Source organism: Petromyzon marinus, chromosome 76 (genome assembly GCF_048934315.1).
Source record: "Petromyzon marinus isolate PM22_M1 ecotype Great Lakes invasive population chromosome 76, UKy_Petmar_22M1.pri1.0, whole genome shotgun sequence".
NCBI classification, from domain to species: Eukaryota; Metazoa; Chordata; class Hyperoartia; order Petromyzontiformes; family Petromyzontidae; genus Petromyzon; species Petromyzon marinus.
In genome coordinates this window covers 1232898-1252568 of record NC_133742.1, presented here as the reverse complement: position 1 = coordinate 1252568, position 19671 = coordinate 1232898, and the positions used below count along the sequence as shown (strand labels likewise).

The 19671-nt window shown below is 60.1% G+C and overlaps 1 protein-coding gene across 2 annotated transcripts in view; it reads left to right on the top strand.

Moving 5' to 3' along the window:
* The window catches only part of LOC116938028 (chromosome-associated kinesin KIF4A-like), a 92973-nt gene that overhangs the window by 43953 nt on the left and 29349 nt on the right, over window positions 1–19671 (top strand). For both annotated transcript variants that reach the window (XM_076056590.1, XM_076056591.1), the window contains 5 exons: window positions 1988–2158; window positions 2871–2968; window positions 5079–5208; window positions 7562–7732; window positions 8152–8235. In XM_076056590.1, coding sequence (XP_075912705.1) covers window positions 1988–2158; window positions 2871–2968; window positions 5079–5208; window positions 7562–7732; window positions 8152–8235 — 654 coding nt within the window. The remainder of the gene's footprint in view (window positions 1–1987; window positions 2159–2870; window positions 2969–5078; window positions 5209–7561; window positions 7733–8151; window positions 8236–19671) is intronic.

The following is a 19671-nucleotide window of genomic DNA, read 5'->3' as shown; positions in this document are numbered from 1 at the left end:
CCGCACGCTCACCGCCCTCACTACCCTCACCGCACGCTCACCATTCTCGCCACCCTCACCGTCACCACCCTCACCGTCACCACGTTCACGCTCACCCTCACCGCACGCTCACCACTCTCGCTACCCTCACCGCACGCTCATCACTCTCGCTACCCTCACCCTCGCCGTCACCACCCTCACCATCACCACCCTCACCGTCACCACCCTCACTGTCACCACCCTCACCATCACCACCCTCACCGTCACCACGTTCACGCTCACCCTCACCGCACGCTCACCACTCTCACTACCCTCACTGTCACCACCCTCACCATCACCACCCTCACCGTCACCACCCTCACGCTCACCCTCACCGCACGCTCACCACTCTCACTACCCTCACTGTCACCACCCTCACCATCACCACCCTCACCGTCACCACCCTCACGCTCACCCTCACCGCACGCTCACCACTCTCACTACCCTCACTGTCACCACCCTCACCATCACCACCCTCACCGTCACCACGTTCACGCTCACCCTCACAGCACGCTCACTACTCTCACTATCCTCACCGTCATCACACTCACTGTCACCACCCTCACCGTCACCACACTCACCCTCACCGCACGCCCACCCTCACCGCACGCTCACCACTCTCGCTACACTCACCGCACGCTCACCACTCTCACTACCCTCACCGTCACCACCCTCACCGCACGCTCACCACTCTCATTACCCTCACCGTCACCACCCTCACCGCACGCTCACCACTGTCACTATCCTCACCGTCATCACACTCACGCTCACCCTCACCGCACGCTCACCACTGTCACCACCCTCACCGTCACCACACTCACTCTCACCCTCACAGCACGCTCACCCTCACCGCACGCTCACCACTCTCGCTACCCTCACGGCACGCTCACCACTGTCTCTACCCTCACCGTCACCACCCTCACCGTCACCACTGTCACTACCCTCACCCTCGCCGTCACCACCCTCACTGTCACCACCTTCACGCTCACCCTCACCGCACGCTCACCACTCTCACTATCCTCACCGCACGCTCACCACTCTCACTACCCTCACCGTCACCACCCTCACCGCACGCTCACCACTGTCACCACCCTCACTGTCACCACCCTCACTGTCACCACCCTCACCGTCACCACGTTCACGCTCACCCTCACAGCACGCTCACCACTGTCTCTACCTTCACCGTCACCACTGTCACTACCCTCACCCTCGCTGTCACCACCCTCACTGTCACCACCTTCACGCTCACCCTCACCGCACGCTCACCACTGTCACTACCCTCACCGTCACCACGCTCACCGCACGCTCACCACTCTCACTATCCTCACCGCACGCTCACCACTCTCACTATCCTCACCGCACGCTCACCACTCTCACTATCCTCACCGCACGCTCACCACTCTCACTATCCTCACCGCACGCTCACCACTCTCACTATCCTCACCGCACGCTCACCACTCTCACTATCCTCACCGTCATCACCTTCATGCTCACCCTCACCGCACGCTCACCACTCTCACTATCCTCACCGTTATCACCTTCACGCTCACCCTCACCGCACGCTCACCACTCTTGCCACCCTCACCGCCCTCGCCCCCTGCGTCGCGACACGACGGGTGGGGAGTGAGACGGCGCCTCCCTCCCTGCCTCCCTCCCTGCCTCCCTCCCTGCCTGCCTCCTTCCCTGCCTGCCTCCCTCCCTGCCTCCCTCCCTCCCTGCCTCCCTGCCTCCCTCCCTGCCTCCCCTCCCTGCCTCCCTCCCTGCCTCCCTCCCTGCCTCCCTCCCTCCCTCCCTGCCTCCCTGCCTGCCTCCCTCCCTGCCTCCCTCCCTGCCTCCCTCCCTCCCTGCCTCCTCCCTGCCTCCCTCCCTGCCTCCCTGCCTCCCTGCCTCCCTCCCTCCCTGCCTCCCTCCCTCCCTGCCTCCCTCCCTCCCTGCCTCCCTGCCTCCCTGCCTGCCTGCCTGCGATCAGACGTGGCTGTCCCACGAGCTGGAGGTGCTGGTGAGCAGCGAGGACGCCCGTCGCCACCTCTCCGACCTGCTGGAGGACCGCGCCGTCCTCGCCAGCGAGCTGGCGAGCCTGCGGCAGCAGCAGGAAGAGTCGCGGGCACCCTCACAGCAGCAGCCACCCGTCAAGATACGGGTACTTGGGGGGGGGGGGTCACGTGGGGGTCACGTGGGGGGTGGTGCTTGGGGGGGGGTCACGTGGGGGTCACGTGGTGGGTGGTGCTTGGGGGGGGTCACGTGGGGGGTGGTGCTTGGGGGAGGGGGTCACGTGGGGAGTGGTGCTTGGGGGGGGTCACGTGGGGAGTGGTGCTTGGGGGGGGGGGTCACGTGGGGGGGGGGGGGTCACGTGGGGAGTGGTGCTTGGGGGGTGTCACGTGGGGAGTGGTGCTTGGGGGGGGTCACGTGGGGAGTGGTGCTTGGGGGGGGTCACGTGGGGAGTGGTGCTTGGGGGGGGGGTCACGTGGTGGGGGGTGTCACGTGGGGAGGGGTACGTGTAGGGTCTCGCTACGAAGCCGAGTTCGATTCCCGCTCGTGGCCACCGCCGGTGACGACTATCTGAATCGGTCCGAGGGCCTCCCCTCCCCCCTCCCCTCCCCCCTCCCCCCTCCCCCCTCCCCCACCCCCCGCTGGGTCGACTCGGCCTCGAGTGAGTACCTGGTGCGACGTGTGGTAAAAAAAACATCGCCACCGGGGGAGACAAAGGCGGTCGGGCGTGTTGCTACCGGCGCCGAGCCTCCCACTCGGTAGCCTTCACTGCTGCTGCTGCTGCTGCTGCTCGCTAGCTGCAGCACTTGCTCCAGCAGTCCGTGAAGAGCTGCGCGGCGCGGCGCCTTTGTCTTTGTTGTCAGCGCCGCACCCTGTTGCTGTCCGAGCTGGAGGAGGCCCTGGGGCCCTCGGAGGAGCTGAACCAGCAAATCGTCAGCCTGGAGACGGAGATTGGACTACGGTGAGCGAGCGAGCGGTAGCGGTGACGGTGACGGTGCGGTGATGGCAGTGGTGGCGAAGTGGTGGAGGCGGTGAGGTTCGTGGAGGTGCGTGAAGGGTTGTCGTGGTGACGTTGTGGTGGTGGTGCTGGTGGTGGTGGTGGTGAGGGCAGCGGTGGTGATTGGGAAGTGGCGAGGGTGGTCGTGGTGGCGATGCGCTTGGCGGTAGGAGGTGGTGGTGGTGGTGACGCGGTGAGGGTAGTTGTGGTGATGTGGTGGTGATGTGAAGGTGGGTGAGGGTAGTGGTGTGGTGGTGCTGGTGGTGGTGAGGGCAGCGGTGGCGATTTGGAAGTGGCGAGGGTGGTCGTGGTGGCGATGCGCTTGGCGGTAGGAGGTGGTGGTGGTGGTGGTGACGCGGTGAGGGTAGTTGTGGTGATGTGGTGGTGATGTGAAGGTGGGTGAGGGTAGTGTTGTGGTGGTGGTGATGATGTGGAGCTGAGGGTAGTGGTGATAATGTGGTGGTGGTGAGTGTAGTGGTGTGGTGAGGGTAGTGGTGGTGGTGGTGATGTAGAAGTGATGGTGGTTAGGATAGTGGTGCTGATGTGGTGGTGGAGCTTTACAGCTCATCGGATTTCTCCTCCACCACCACCGGTCTGACCGTGCGGTGTGTGTGTGGTGTGTGTGTGTGTACGGTGTGTGTGTGTGTGTGTACGTGTGTGTGCGGTGTGTGTGTGTGTGCGGTGTGTGTGTGCGGTGTGTGTGTACGGTGTATGCGGTGTGTGTGTGCGGTGTGTGTGTGTGTCTGTGTGCGTGCGTGTGTGTGCGTGCGTGCGTGTGTGTGTGCGGTGTGTGTGTACGGTGTGTGTGTATCGTGTGTGTGTGCGGTGTGTGTGTATCGTGTGTGTGTGCAGTGTGTGTGCGTGTGTGTGTGCGGTGCGTGTGTGCGGTGCGTGTGTGCGGTGTGTACGGTGTGTGTGTACCGTGTGTGTGTGTGTACCGTGTGTACGGTGTGTGTACCGTGTGTACGGTGTGTGTACCGTGTGTGTGTGTACGGTGTGTGTGTGTGTGCGGTGTGTGTGTGTGTGTACCGTGTGTGTGTGTGTACCGTGTGTGTGTGTACGGTGTGTGTACCGTGTGTGTGTGTGTACCGTGTGTGTGTGTGTACGGTGTGTGTACCGTGTGTGTGTACCGTGTGTGTGTACGGTGTGTGTACGGTGTGTGTACCGTGTGTGTGTGTGTGTGTACCGTGTGTGTGTACCGTGTGTGTGTGTACCGTGTGTGTGTGTACCGTGTGTGTGTGTACCGTGTGTGTGTGTACCGTGTGTGTGTGTACCGTGTGTGTACCGTGTGTACGGTGTGTGTGTGTGTGTACCGTGTGTGTGTGTGTACCGTGTGTGTGTGTACCGTGTGTGTATGTGTGTGTACCGTGTGTGTATGTGTGTGTACCGTGTGTGTGTGTGTACCGTGTGTGTGTGTGTACGGTGTGTGTACCGTGTGTGTGTACGGTGTGTGTGTACGGTGTGTGTGTGTACCGTGTGTGTACGGTGTGTGTACCGTGTGTGTGTGTGTGTGTACCGTGTGTGTACGGTGTGTGTACCGTGTGTGTGTGTGTGTGTACCGTGTGTGTGTACCGTGTGTGTGTACCGTGTGTGTGTGTGTGTGTACCGTGTGTGTGTACCGTGTGTGTGTACCGTGTGTGTGTGTACCGTGTGTGTGTGTACCGTGTGTGTGTGTGCCGTGTGTGTATGTGCCGTGTGTGTGTGTGTGTGTACCGTGTGTGTGTGTGTACCGTGTGTGTACGGTGTGTGTACCATGTGTGTGTGTACCGTGTGTGTGTGTACCGTGTGTGTGTGTACGGTGTGTGTACCGTGTGTACGGTGTGTGTGTGTGTGTACCGTGTGTGTGTGTGTGTGTACGGTGTGTGTACCGTGTGTGTGTACGGTGTGTGTGTACCGTGTGTGTGTGTACCGTGTGTGTGTGTACCGTGTGTGTGTGTACCGTGTGTGTGTGTGTGTACGGTGTGTGTACCGTGTGTGTGTACGGTGTGTGTGTACCGTGTGTGTGTGTACCGTGTGTGTGTGTACCGTGTGTGTGTACCGTGTGTGTGTGTGCGTGTCTCGCTCCCGAGTGTAGCAGCGCTCAGATCGCCGACCTGCAGCAGAAGCTGCTGGGCGTGGGCTCGGAGGAGCGTGGGCGCCATCGCTGGGACGCCATCACCACCATCCTGGAGGCCAAGTGCGCCCTGCGCTGGCTACTCGATCAGGTGGGTGGGGTGGGGTGGGTGGGGTGGGTGGGTGGGGTGGGGGGGGTGGGTGGTGGGTGGGCGGTGCTACTGCTACTCGCTACCAACAGCACTTGCCCCTACAGCCTGCTAGAGGCTACACGGGGGAGCTTTGTCTGTGTCTACCTTCATAGGCGCTGCTGCTACCAACAGCACTTGCCCCTACAGCCTGCTAGAGGCTACACGGGGGACCTTTGTCTGTGTGGGGGAGCGGTGGGACAGTGGTTAGCACACTGCGCTGCAAAAACGAGTACTCGGTGCGGTGTGTAGTAGTGAGCATCGCCACTGGGGGAGACAAAGGCGGCCGGGCGTGGTGCTGGCCACCCACCCCCTCGTGTGCCACCGTGCCGGCCTTTGCAGACACTGCCCCTCGCCGCTAACAGCACTTGCCCCAACGGCGTGTCGAGGCTACGTGGGGGACCTTCGCGTGTGCGTGTGGTGCGTGTGTGTGTGGTGCGTGTGTGTGTGGTGTATGTGTGTGGTGTGTATGTGTGTGGTGTGTGTGGTGTGTGTGTGTGGTGTGTGCGTGGTGTGTGTGTGTGGTGTGTGGTGTGTGTGTGTGGTGTGTGCGTGGTGCGTGTGTGTGTGTGTGGTGCGTGTGTGTGTGTGTGGTGCGTGTGTGTGGTGTGTGTGTGGTGTGTGTGTGGTGTGTGTGTGGTGTGCGTGGTGTGTGTGTGTGGTGTGTGTGGTGTGTGTGGTGTGTGTGTGTGTGGTGCGTGTGTGTGTGGTGTGTGGTGTGTGTGTGGTGTGTGTGTGTGGTGTGCGTGGTGTGTGCGTGGTGTGTGTGTGTGTTGTGTGTGTTGTGTGTGTGGTGTGTGTGGTGTGTGTGTGGTGTGTGTGTTGTGTGTGGTGTGTGTGGTGTGTGTGTGGTGTGTGTGTGGTGTGTGTGTGGTGTGTGTGTGTGTGGTGTGTGTGTGGTGTGTGTGTGGTGCGTGTGTGTATGGTGTGTGTGTGGTGCGTGTGTGGTGCGTGTGTGTATGGTGTGTGTGGTGTGTGTGTGTGTGTGGTGTGTGTGTGTGTGTGTGTGTGTGTGTGGTGTGTGTGTGGTGTATGTGTGTGTGGTGTGTGTGTGGTGTGTGTGGTGTGTGTGTGTGTGTGTGTGTGTGTGTGTGGTGTGTGGTGTGTGTGTGTTGCGTGTGTGGTGTGTGTGGTGTGTGGTGTGTGTGTGTGTGTGGTGTGTGTGTGTGGTGTGTGTGGTTTGTGGTGTGTGTGTGGTGTGTGTGGTGTGTGTGTGTGGTGTGTGTGTGGTGTGTGTGGTGTGTGTGTGTGGTGTGTGGTGTGTGTGTGGTGCGTGTGTGGTGTGTGTGTGGTGTGTGTGTGGTGTGTGTGGTGTGTGTGTGGTGTGTGTGTGGTGTGTGTGTGGTGTGTGTGGTGTGTGTGTGGTGTGTGTGTGTGTGGTGTGTGTGGTGTGTGTGGTGTGTGTGTGTGGTGTGTGTGTGTGGTGTGTGTGGTGTGTGTGGTGTGTGTGTGTGTGGTGTGTGTGTGGTGTGTGGGTGTGTGTGTGTGTGTGGTGTGTGTGGTGTGGTGTGTGTGGTGTGTGTGTGTGTGTGGTGTGTGTGTGTGTGTGTGTGTGTGTGTGGTGTGTGTGTGGTGTGTGTGGTGTGTGTGTGTGGTGTGTGTGGTGTGTGTGGTGTGTGTGTGTGTGGTGTGTGTGGTGTGTGTGTGGTGTGTGTGTGGTTCGTGTGTGGTGTGTGTGTGTGGTGTGTGTGTGGTGTGTGTGTGGTGTGTGTGTGGTGTGTGTGTGGTGTGTGTGTGGTGTGTGTGTGGTGTGTGTGGTGCGTGTGTGGTGCGTGTGTGGTGCGTGTGTGGTGCGTGTGGTGTGTGTGTGGTGTGTGTGTGGTGTGTGTGTGGTGTGTGTGTGGTGTGTGTGTGGTGTGTGTGTGGTGTGTGTGTGGTGTGTGTGTGTGTGGTGTGTGTGTGGTGTGTGTGTGGTGTGTGTGGTGTGTGTGTGTGTGGTGTGTGTGTGGTGTGTGTGTGTGTGTGGTGTGTGTGTGGTGTGTGTGTGGTGTGTGTGTGGTGTGTGTGTGGTGTGTGTGTGTGTGGTGTGTGTGGTGCGTGTGTGGTGTGCGTGTGTGGTGTGTGTGTGGTGTGTGTGGTGTGTGTGGGTGGTGTGTGTGTGTGGTGTGTGTGTGTGGTGTGTGTGTGTGTGTGTGTGGTGTGTGTGTGGTGTGTGTGTGTGGTGTGTGTGTGGTGTGTGTGGTGTGTGGTGTGTGTGTGGTGTGTGTGTGGTGTGTGTGGTGTGTGTGTGGTGTGTGGTGTGTGTGTGTGGTGTGTGTGTGTGTGGTGTGTGTGTGTGTGGTGTGTGTGTGGTGTGTGTGTGGTGTGTGTGAGTCAGTTGGTGGCGGCGAGGGTGGGCAGCGCCCGCGCCAGCGAGGAGCTGCGTGAGGCGAGGGAGGCTCGTGACGAGGCCTTGCGCAGCACCACGGAGGAGAGGGACAGGGCCCGGGAGGAGAGGGAGAGGCTCACGGAGGAGATGGGCCGGCTGGAGACGGAGCACCAGGACAAGGTGAGTGGGGGGGGAGGGAGGGAGGGAGGGGGGAGAGGGAGTGGAGGGGGAGAGGGAGGGAGGGGTGAGGGGGGTGAGAGAGGGAGGGGGTGAGAGAGGGTGAGGGGGTGAGGGGGTGAGGGGGGTGAGAGAGGGAGGGGTGAGGGGGTGAGGGGGGTGAGAGAGGGAGGGGTGAGGGGGGTGAGAGAGGGAGGGGTGAGGGGGGTGAGAGAGGGAGGGGTGAGGGGGTGAGGGGGGTGAGAGAGGGAGGGGTGAGAGAGGGAGGGGTGAGGGGGGTGAGAGAGGGAGGGGTGAGGGGGGCGTGAGTGGGGAGGGGTGAGGGGGGTGAGAGAGGGAGGGGGTGAGAGAGGGAGGGGGTGAGAGAGGGAGGGGTGAGAGAGGGGGAGGTGGTCACCAGGTTGCTGCTTCTGCTGCTCCAGGTGCTGCTGCTGCTCAATCAGCTGCAGAGCAGCTCGAGGCAGCAGAGCGGGGATCAGCAACGTGACAGCAAGCTGTGCCTGCAGGTGACAAACTCGCCCACTCACCAACCCACTCACTCACTCACCAACCCACTCACTCACCAACCCACTCACTCGCCCACTCACCAACCCACTCACTCACTCACCCGCTCACTCACCAACCCACTCACTCACCAACCCACTCACTCGCCCACTCACCAACCCACTCACCCGCTCACTCACTCACTCACCAACCCACTCACTCACCAACCCACTCACTCGCCCACTCACCAACCCACTCACTCACCAACCCACTCACTCACCAACCCACTCACTCACCAACCCACTCACTCACTCACTCACCAACCCACTCACTCACTCACCAACCCACTCACTCACCAACCCACTCACTCACTCACCCGCTCACTCACTCACCCACTCACTCACTCACCAACCCACTCACTCACTCACCAACCCACTCACTCACTCACCAACCCACTCACTCACTCACCAACCCACTCACTCACTCACCAACCCACTCACTCACTCACCAACCCACTCACTCACTCACCAACCCACTCACTCACCCACTCACTCACTCACTCACTCACCCGCTCACTCACTCACTCACCGATCTACCCATTCACTCAATCACCCATCTGCTCACTCACCTTCAGCCATGCACTCGCCCACCCATCCGCTCGCTCACTCACCCACTCGCTCACGCACCCACTCACTCAATACCCACCGACTCACTCAATACCCACCCACTCACTCAATACCCACCCACTCACTCAATACCCACCCACTCACTCAATACCCACCCACTCACTCAATACCCACCCACTCACTCAATACCCACCCACTCACTCAATACCCACTCACTCACTCAATACCCACCCACTCACTCAATACCCACTCACTCACTCAATACCCACCCACTCACTCAATACCCACCCACTCACTCAATACCCACCCACTCACTCAATACCCACTCACTCACTCAATACCCACCCACTCACTCAATACCCACCCACTCACTCAATACCCACCCACTCACTCAATACCCACCCACTCACTCAATACCCACCCACTCACTCAATACCCACCCACTCACTCAATACCCACTCACTCACTCAATACCCACTCACTCACTCAATACCCACCCACTCACTCAATACCCACCCACTCACTCAATACCCACCCACTCACTCAATACCCACCCACTCACTCAATACCCACCCACTCACTCAATACCCACCCACTCACTCAATACCCACTCACTCACTCAATACCCACTCACTCACTCAATACCCACCCACTCACTCAATACCCACCCACTCACTCAATACCCACCCACTCACTCAATACCCACCCACTCACTCAATACCCACCCACTCACTCAATACCCACTCACTCAATACCCACTCACTCACTCAATACCCACTCACTCACTCAATACCCACCCACCCACTCACTCAATACCCACCCACTCACTCAATACCCACTCACTCACTCAATACCCACTCACTCACTCAATACCCACCCACTCACTCAATACCCACCCACTCACTCAATACCCACCCACTCACTCACTCACCAACCCGCCCACCCACTCACTCACTCAATCCCTCACCAACTCATCAACTCGTCAACTCGCTCACTAAACTCAACTCACTTGCTCACTCACCCACCCACTCCGTTTACTCCACTCACCCACGCATGCACGCGTTCGCTTGCTCACCGACTCGCTCGCTCACCGACTCGCTCTCTCACCGACTCGCTCTCTCATCAACTCGCTCACCAACTCGCTCGCTCACCAACTCGCTCACCAACTCGCTCACCAACTCGCTCACCGACTCGCTCTCTCACCGACTCGCTCACCAACTCGCTCGCTCACCGACTCGCTCCCTCACCGACTCGCTCGCTCACCAACTCGCTCACCAGCTCGCTCACCAACTCGCTCACCAGCTCGCTCACCGACTCGCTCTCTCACCGACTCGCTCGCTCACCAACTCGCTCACCAGCTCGCTCACCAACTCGCTCACCAGCTCGCTCACCGACTCGCTCTCTCACCGACTCGCTCACCAACTCGCTCACCGACTCGCTCGCTCACCGACTCGCTCACCAACTCGCTCGCTCACCAACTCGCTCACCAACTCGCTCGCTCACCGACTCGCTCACCAACTCGCTCACCAACTCGCTCGCTCACCTACTCGCTCGCTCACCGACTCGTTCACCAACTCGCTCACCAACTCGCTCACCAACTCGCTCACCAACTCGTTCGCTCACCAACTCGTTCGCTCACCGATTCGCTCACCAACTCGCTCGCTCACCAACTCGCTCACCAACTCGCTCACCAACTCGCTCGCTCACCAACTCGCTCACCGACTCGCTCACCAACTCGCTCACCAACTCGCTCGCTCACCGACTCGCTCACCAACTCGCTCACCAACTCGGTCGCTCACCGACTCGCTCACCAACTCGCTCACCAACTCGGTCGCTCACCGACTCGCTCGCTCTCTCACCGACTCGCTCGCTCACCGACTCGCTCACCAACTCGCTCACCAACTCGCTCACCAACTCGCTCACCAACTTGCTCACCGACTCGCTCGCTCACCGACTCGCTCACCAACTCGCTCAATCACCGACTCGCTCACTCACCGACTCGCTCTCTCACCGACTCGCTCACTCTCTCACCGACTCGCTCACTCACCGACTCGCTCACTCACCGACTCGCTCACTCACCGACTCGCTCACTCACCGACTCGCTCGCTCACCAACTCGTTCGCTCACCGACTCGCTCGCTCACCGATTCGCTCACCGACTCGCTCGCTCACCGACTCGCTCACCAACTCGCTCACCAACTCGCTCGCTCACCAACTCTCTCACCGACTCGCTCGCTCACCAACTCGCTCACCGACTCGCTCGCTCACCGACTCGCTCACCGACTCGCTCGCTCACCGACTCGCTCACCGACTCGCTCGATCACCGACTCGCTCACTCACCAACTCGCTCGATCACCGACTCGCTCACTCACCGACTCGCTCACTCACCAACTCGCTCACCGACTCGCTCTCTCACCGACTCGCTCACCGACTCGCTCGCTTTCTCACCGACTCGCTCACCAACTCACTCTATCACCGACTCGCTCTATCACCGACTCGCTCTCTCACCGACTCGCTCTATCACCGACTCGCTCTCTCACCGACTCGCTCGCTCACCAACTCACTCTATCACCGACTTGCTCTATCACCGACTCGCTCGCTCACCAACTCGCTCTATCACCGACTCACTCTCTCACCGACTCTATCACCGACTCGCAACTCGCTCTATCACCGACTCACTCTCTCACCGACTCTATCACCGACTCGCTCGCTCACCAACTCACTCTATCACCGACTCGCTCTATCACCGACTCGCTCTATCGCCGACTCGCCCTCTCACCAACTCGCTCTATCACCGACTCGCTCGCTGACCAACTCGCTCTATCACCGACTCACTCTCTCACCGACTCTCTCACCGACTCGCTCGCTCACCAACTCACTCTATCACCGACTCGCTCTCTCACCGACTCGCTCTCTCACCGACTCACTCTCTCACCGACTCGCTCGCTCACCGACTCGCTCTATCACCGACTCGCTCTCTCACCGACTTGCTCGCTCACCAACTCGCTCTATCACCGACTCACTCTCTCACCGACTCGCTCACCCTCTCACTGACTCACTCTCTCACTGACTCACTCTCTCACTGACTCACTCTCTCACTGACTCACTCTCTCACCGACTCGCTCTCTCACCGACTCGCTCTCTCACTGACTCGCCCTCTCACCGACTCGCCCTCTCACCGACTCGCTCTCTCACCCACTCGCTCACTCACCGACTCGCTCACCGACTCGCTCTCTCACCGACTCGCACTCTCACCGACTCTCTCACCGACCCTCTCACCAACTCGCCCTCTCACCGACTCGCCCTCTCACCAACTCGCTCTATCACCGACTCGCTCGCTCACCGACTCGCTCTCTCACCGACTCGCTCTCTCATCAACTCGCTCACCAACTCGCTCGCTCACCAACTCGCTCACCAACTCGCTCACCAACTCGCTCACCGACTCGCTCTCTCACCGACTCGCTCACCAACTCGCTCGCTCACCGACTCGCTCCCTCACCGACTCGCTCGCTCACCAACTCGCTCACCAGCTCGCTCACCAACTCGCTCACCAGCTCGCTCACCGACTCGCTCTCTCACCGACTCGTTCGCTCACCAACTCGCTCACCAGCTCGCTCACCAACTCGCTCACCAGCTCGCTCACCGACTCGCTCTCTCACCGACTCGCTCACCAACTCGCTCACCGACTCGCTCGCTCACCGACTCGCTCACCAACTCGCTCGCTCACCAACTCGCTCACCAACTCGCTCGCTCACCGACTCGCTCACCAACTCGCTCACCAACTCGCTCGCTCACCTACTCGCTCGCTCACCGACTCGTTCACCAACTCGCTCACCAACTCGCTCACCAACTCGTTCGCTCACCAACTCGTTCGCTCACCAACTCGCTCGCTCACCGATTCGCTCACCAACTCGCTCGCTCACCAACTCGCTCACCAACTCGCTCACCAACTCGCTCGCTCACCAACTCGCTCACCGACTCGCTCACCAACTCGCTCACCAACTCGCTCGCTCACCGACTCGCTCACCAACTCGCTCACCAACTCGGTCGCTCACCGACTCGCTCACCAACTCGCTCACCAACTCGGTCGCTCACCGACTCGCTCGCACTCTCACCGACTCGCTCGCTCACCGACTCGCTCACCAACTCGCTCACCAACTCGCTCACCAACTCGCTCACCAACTTGCTCACCGACTCGCTCGCTCACCGACTCGCTCACCAACTCGCTCAATCACCGACTCGCTCACTCACCGACTCGCTCTCTCACCGACTCGCTCACTCTCTCACCGACTCGCTCACTCACCGACTCCCTCACTCACCGACTCGCTCACTCACCGACTCGCTCACTCACCGACTCGCTCGCTCACCAACTCGTTCGCTCACCGACTCGCTCGCTCACCGATTCGCTCACCGACTCGCTCGCTCACCGACTCGCTCACCAACTCGCTCACCAACTCGCTCGCTCACCAACCCTCTCACCGACTCGCTCGCTCACCAACTCGCTCACCGACTCGCTCGCTCACCGACTCGCTCACCGACTCGCTCGCTCACCAACTCGCTCACCGACTTGCTCTATCACCGACTCGCTCGCTCACCAACTCGCTCTATCACCGACTCACTCTCTCACCGACTCTATCACCGACTCGCTCGCTCACCAACTCACTCTATCACCGACTCGCTCTATCACCGACTCGCTCTATCGCCGACTCGCCCTCTCACCAACTCGCTCTATCACCGACTCACTCTCTCACTGACTCTCTCACCGACTCGCTCGCTCACCAACTCACTCTATCACCGACTCGCTCTCTCACCGACTCGCTCTCTCACCGACTCACTCTCTCACCGACTCGCTCGCTCACCGACTCGCTCTATCACCGACTCGCTCTCTCACCGACTCGCTCGCTCACCAACTCGCTCACCGACTCGCTCGCTCACCGACTCGCTCACCAACTCGCTCGCTCACCAACTCGCTCACCAACTCGCTCGCTCACCGACTCGCTCACCAACTCGCTCACCAACTCGCTCGCTCACCTACTCGCTCGCTCACCGACTCGTTCACCAACTCGCTCACCAACTCGCTCACCAACTCGTTCGCTCACCAACTCGTTCGCTCACCAACTCGCTCGCTCACCGATTCGCTCACCAACTCGCTCGCTCACCAACTCGCTCACCAACTCGCTCACCAACTCGCTCGCTCACCAACTCGCTCACCGACTCGCTCACCAACTCGCTCACCAACTCGCTCGCTCACCGACTCGCTCACCAACTCGCTCACCAACTCGGTCGCTCACCGACTCGCTCACCAACTCGCTCACCAACTCGGTCGCTCACCGACTCGCTCGCACTCTCACCGACTCGCTCGCTCACCGACTCGCTCACCAACTCGCTCACCAACTCGCTCACCAACTCGCTCACCAACTTGCTCACCGACTCGCTCGCTCACCGACTCGCTCACCAACTCGCTCAATCACCGACTCGCTCACTCACCGACTCGCTCTCTCACCGACTCGCTCACTCTCTCACCGACTCGCTCACTCACCGACTCCCTCACTCACCGACTCGCTCACTCACCGACTCGCTCACTCACCGACTCGCTCGCTCACCAACTCGTTCGCTCACCGACTCGCTCGCTCACCGATTCGCTCACCGACTCGCTCGCTCACCGACTCGCTCACCAACTCGCTCACCAACTCGCTCGCTCACCAACCCTCTCACCGACTCGCTCGCTCACCAACTCGCTCACCGACTCGCTCGCTCACCGACTCGCTCACCGACTCGCTCGCTCACCAACTCGCTCACCGACTTGCTCTATCACCGACTCGCTCGCTCACCAACTCGCTCTATCACCGACTCACTCTCTCACCGACTCTATCACCGACTCGCTCGCTCACCAACTCACTCTATCACCGACTCGCTCTATCACCGACTCGCTCTATCGCCGACTCGCCCTCTCACCAACTCGCTCTATCACCGACTCACTCTCTCACTGACTCTCTCACCGACTCGCTCGCTCACCAACTCACTCTATCACCGACTCGCTCTCTCACCGACTCGCTCTCTCACCGACTCACTCTCTCACCGACTCGCTCGCTCACCGACTCGCTCTATCACCGACTCGCTCTCTCACCGACTCGCTCGCTCACCAACTCGCTCTATCACCGACTCACTCTCTCACCGACTCGCTCACCCTCTCACTGACTCACTCTCTCACTGACTCACTCTCTCACTGACTCACTCTCTCACTGACTCACTCTCTCACCGACTCACTCTCTCACTGACTCGCCCTCTCACCGACTCGACCTCTCACCGACTCGCTCTCTCACCGACTCGCTCACTCACCGACTCGCTCACCGACTCGCTCTCTCACCGACTCGCACGCTCACCGACTCTCTCACCGACCCTCTCACCAACTCGCCCTCTCACCGACTCGCCCTCTCACCAACTCGCTCTATCACCGACTCGCTCGCTCACCGACTCGCTCACCCTCTCACTGACTCACTCCCTCACTGACTCACTCTCTCACTGACTCACTCTCTCACTGACTCACTCTCTCACCGACTCGCTCTCTCACTGACTCGCCCTCTCACCGACTCGCCCTCTCACCGACTCGCCCTCTCACCGACTCGCTCTCTCACCGACTCGCTCTCTCACCGACCCTCTCACCGACCCACTCACCAACTCGCCCTCTCACCGACTCGCTCTCTCACCGACTCTCTCACCGACCCTCTCACCAACTCGCCCTCTCACCAACTCGCTCCCTCACCGACTCGCTCTCTCACCGACTCTCTCACCGACCCTCTCACCAACTCGCCCTCTCACCGACTCGCCCTCTCACCGACTCGCCCTCTCACCGACTCGCTCTCTCACCGACTCGCCCTCTCACCAACTCGCTCTATCACCGACTCGCTCGCTCACCGACTCGCTCACCAACTCGCCCTCTCACCGACTCGCCCTCTCACCGACTCGCCCTCTCACCGACTCTCTCACCGACTCGCTCACCGACTCGCTCGCTCACCGACTCGCTCACCGACTCGCTCGATCACCGACTCGCTCGCTCACCAACTCACTCTATCACCGACTCGCTCACTCACCCACTCGCTCACGCACCCACTCACTCAATACCCACCGACTCACTCAATACCCACCCACTCACTCAATACCCACCCACTCACTCAATACCCACCCACTCACTCAATACCCACCCACTCACTCAATACCCACCCACTCACTCAATACCCACCCACTCACTCAATACCCACCCACTCACTCAATACCCACCCACTCACTCAATACCCACTCACTCACTCAATACCCACCCACTCACTCAATACCCACTCACTCACTCAATACCCACCCACTCACTCAATACCCACCCACTCACTCAATACCCACCCACTCACTCAATACCCACTCACTCACTCAATACCCACCCACTCACTCAATACCCACCCACTCACTCAATACCCACCCACTCACTCAATACCCACCCACTCACTCAATACCCACCCACTCACTCAATACCCACCCACTCACTCAATACCCACTCACTCACTCAATACCCACTCACTCACTCAATACCCACCCACTCACTCAATACCCACCCACTCACTCAATACCCACCCACTCACTCAATACCCACCCACTCACTCAATACCCACCCACTCACTCAATACCCACCCACTCACTCAATACCCACCCACTCACTCAATACCCACCCACTCACTCAATACCCACTCACTCACTCAATACCCACTCACTCACTCAATACCCACCCACTCACTCAATACCCACCCACTCACTCAATACCCACCCACTCACTCAATACCCACCCACTCACTCAATACCCACCCACTCACTCAATACCCACTCACTCAATACCCACTCACTCACTCAATACCCACTCACTCACTCAATACCCACCCACCCACTCACTCAATACCCACCCACTCACTCAATACCCACTCACTCACTCAATACCCACTCACTCACTCAATACCCACCCACTCACTCAATACCCACCCACTCACTCAATACCCACCCACTCACTCACTCACCAACCCGCCCACCCACTCACTCACTCAATCCCTCACCAACTCATCAACTCGTCAACTCGCTCACTAAACTCAACTCACTTGCTCACTCACCCACCCACTCCGTTTACTCCACTCACCCACGCATGCACGCGTTCGCTTGCTCACCGACTCGCTCGCTCACCGACTCGCTCTCTCACCGACTCGCTCTCTCATCAACTCGCTCACCAACTCGCTCGCTCACCAACTCGCTCACCAACTCGCTCACCAACTCGCTCACCGACTCGCTCTCTCACCGACTCGCTCACCAACTCGCTCGCTCACCGACTCGCTCCCTCACCGACTCGCTCGCTCACCAACTCGCTCACCAGCTCGCTCACCAACTCGCTCACCAGCTCGCTCACCGACTCGCTCTCTCACCGACTCGCTCGCTCACCAACTCGCTCACCAGCTCGCTCACCAACTCGCTCACCAGCTCGCTCACCGACTCGCTCTCTCACCGACTCGCTCACCAACTCGCTCACCGACTCGCTCGCTCACCGACTCGCTCACCAACTCGCTCGCTCACCAACTCGCTCACCAACTCGCTCGCTCACCGACTCGCTCACCAACTCGCTCACCAACTCGCTCGCTCACCTACTCGCTCGCTCACCGACTCGTTCACCAACTCGCTCACCAACTCGCTCACCAACTCGCTCACCAACTCGTTCGCTCACCAACTCGTTCGCTCACCGATTCGCTCACCAACTCGCTCGCTCACCAACTCGCTCACCAACTCGCTCACCAACTCGCTCGCTCACCAACTCGCTCACCGACTCGCTCACCAACTCGCTCACCAACTCGCTCGCTCACCGACTCGCTCACCAACTCGCTCACCAACTCGGTCGCTCACCGACTCGCTCACCAACTCGCTCACCAACTCGGTCGCTCACCGACTCGCTCGCTCTCTCACCGACTCGCTCGCTCACCGACTCGCTCACCAGCTCGCTCACCAACTCGCTCACCAGCTCGCTCACCGACTCGCTCTCTCACCGACTCGCTCGCTCACCAACTCGCTCACCAGCTCGCTCACCAACTCGCTCACCAGCTCGCTCACCGACTCGCTCTCTCACCGACTCGCTCGCTCACCAACTCGCTCACCAGCTCGCTCACCAACTCGCTCACCAGCTCGCTCACCGACTCGCTCTCTCACCGACTCGCTCACCAACTCGCTCACCGACTCGCTCGCTCACCGACTCGCTCACCAACTCGCTCGCTCACCAACTCGCTCACCAACTCGCTCGCTCACCGACTCGCTCACCAACTCGCTCACCAACTCGCTCGCTCACCTACTCGCTCGCTCACCGACTCGTTCACCAACTCGCTCACCAACTCGCTCACCAACTCGCTCACCAACTCGTTCGCTCACCAACTCGTTCGCTCACCGATTCGCTCACCAACTCGCTCGCTCACCAACTCGCTCACCAACTCGCTCACCAACTCGCTCGCTCACCAACTCGCTCACCGACTCGCTCACCAACTCGCTCACCAACTCGCTCGCTCACCGACTCGCTCACCAACTCGCTCACCAACTCGGTCGCTCACCGACTCGCTCACCAACTCGCTCACCAACTCGGTCGCTCACCGACTCGCTCGCTCTCTCACCGACTCGCTCGCTCACCGACTCGCTCACCAACTCGCTCACCAACTCGCTCACCAACTCGCTCACCAACTTGCTCACCGACTCGCTCGCTCACCGACTCGCTCACCAACTCGCTCAATCACCGACTCGCTCACTCACCGACTCGCTCTCTCACCGACTCGCTCACTCTCTCACCGACTCGCTCACTCACCGACTCGCTCACTCACCGACTCGCTCACTCACCGACTCGCTCGCTCACCAACTCGTTCGCTCACCGACTCGCTCGCTCACCGATTCGCTCACCGACTCGCTCGCTCACCGACTCGCTCACCAACTCGCTCACCAACTCGCTCGCTCACCAACTCTCTCACCGACTCGCTCGCTCACCAACTCGCTCACCGACTCGCTCGCTCACCGACTCGCTCACCGACTCGCTCGCTCACCGACTCGCTCACCGACTCGCTCGATCACCGACTCGCTCACTCACCAACTCGCTCGATCACCGACTCGCTCACTCACCGACTCGCTCACTCACCAACTCGCTCACCGACTCGCTCTCTCACCGACTCGCTCACCGACTCGCTCGCTTTCTCACCGACTCGCTCACCAACTCACTCTATCACCGACTCGCTCTATCACCGACTCGCTCTCTCACCGACTCGCTCTATCACCGACTCGCTCTCTCACCGACTCGCTCGCTCACCAACTCACTCTATCACCGACTTGCTCTATCACCGACTCGCTCGCTCACCAACTCGCTCTATCACCGACTCACTCTCTCACCGACTCTATCACCGACTCGCTCGCTCACCAACTCACTCTATCACCGACTCGCTCTATCACCGACTCGCTCTATCGCCGACTCGCCCTCTCACCAACTCGCTCTATCACCGACTCGCTCGCTGACCAACTCGCTCTATCACCGACTCACTCTCTCACCGACTCTCTCACCGACTCGCTCGCTCACCAACTCACTCTATCACCGACTCGCTCTCTCACCGACTCGCTCTCTCACCGACTCACTCTCTCACCGACTCGCTCGCTCACCGACTCGCTCTATCACCGACTCGCTCTCTCACCGACTTGCTCGCTCACCAACTCGCTCTATCACCGACTCACTCTCTCACCGACTCGCTCACCCTCTCACTGACTCACTCTCTCACTGACTCACTCTCTCACTGAC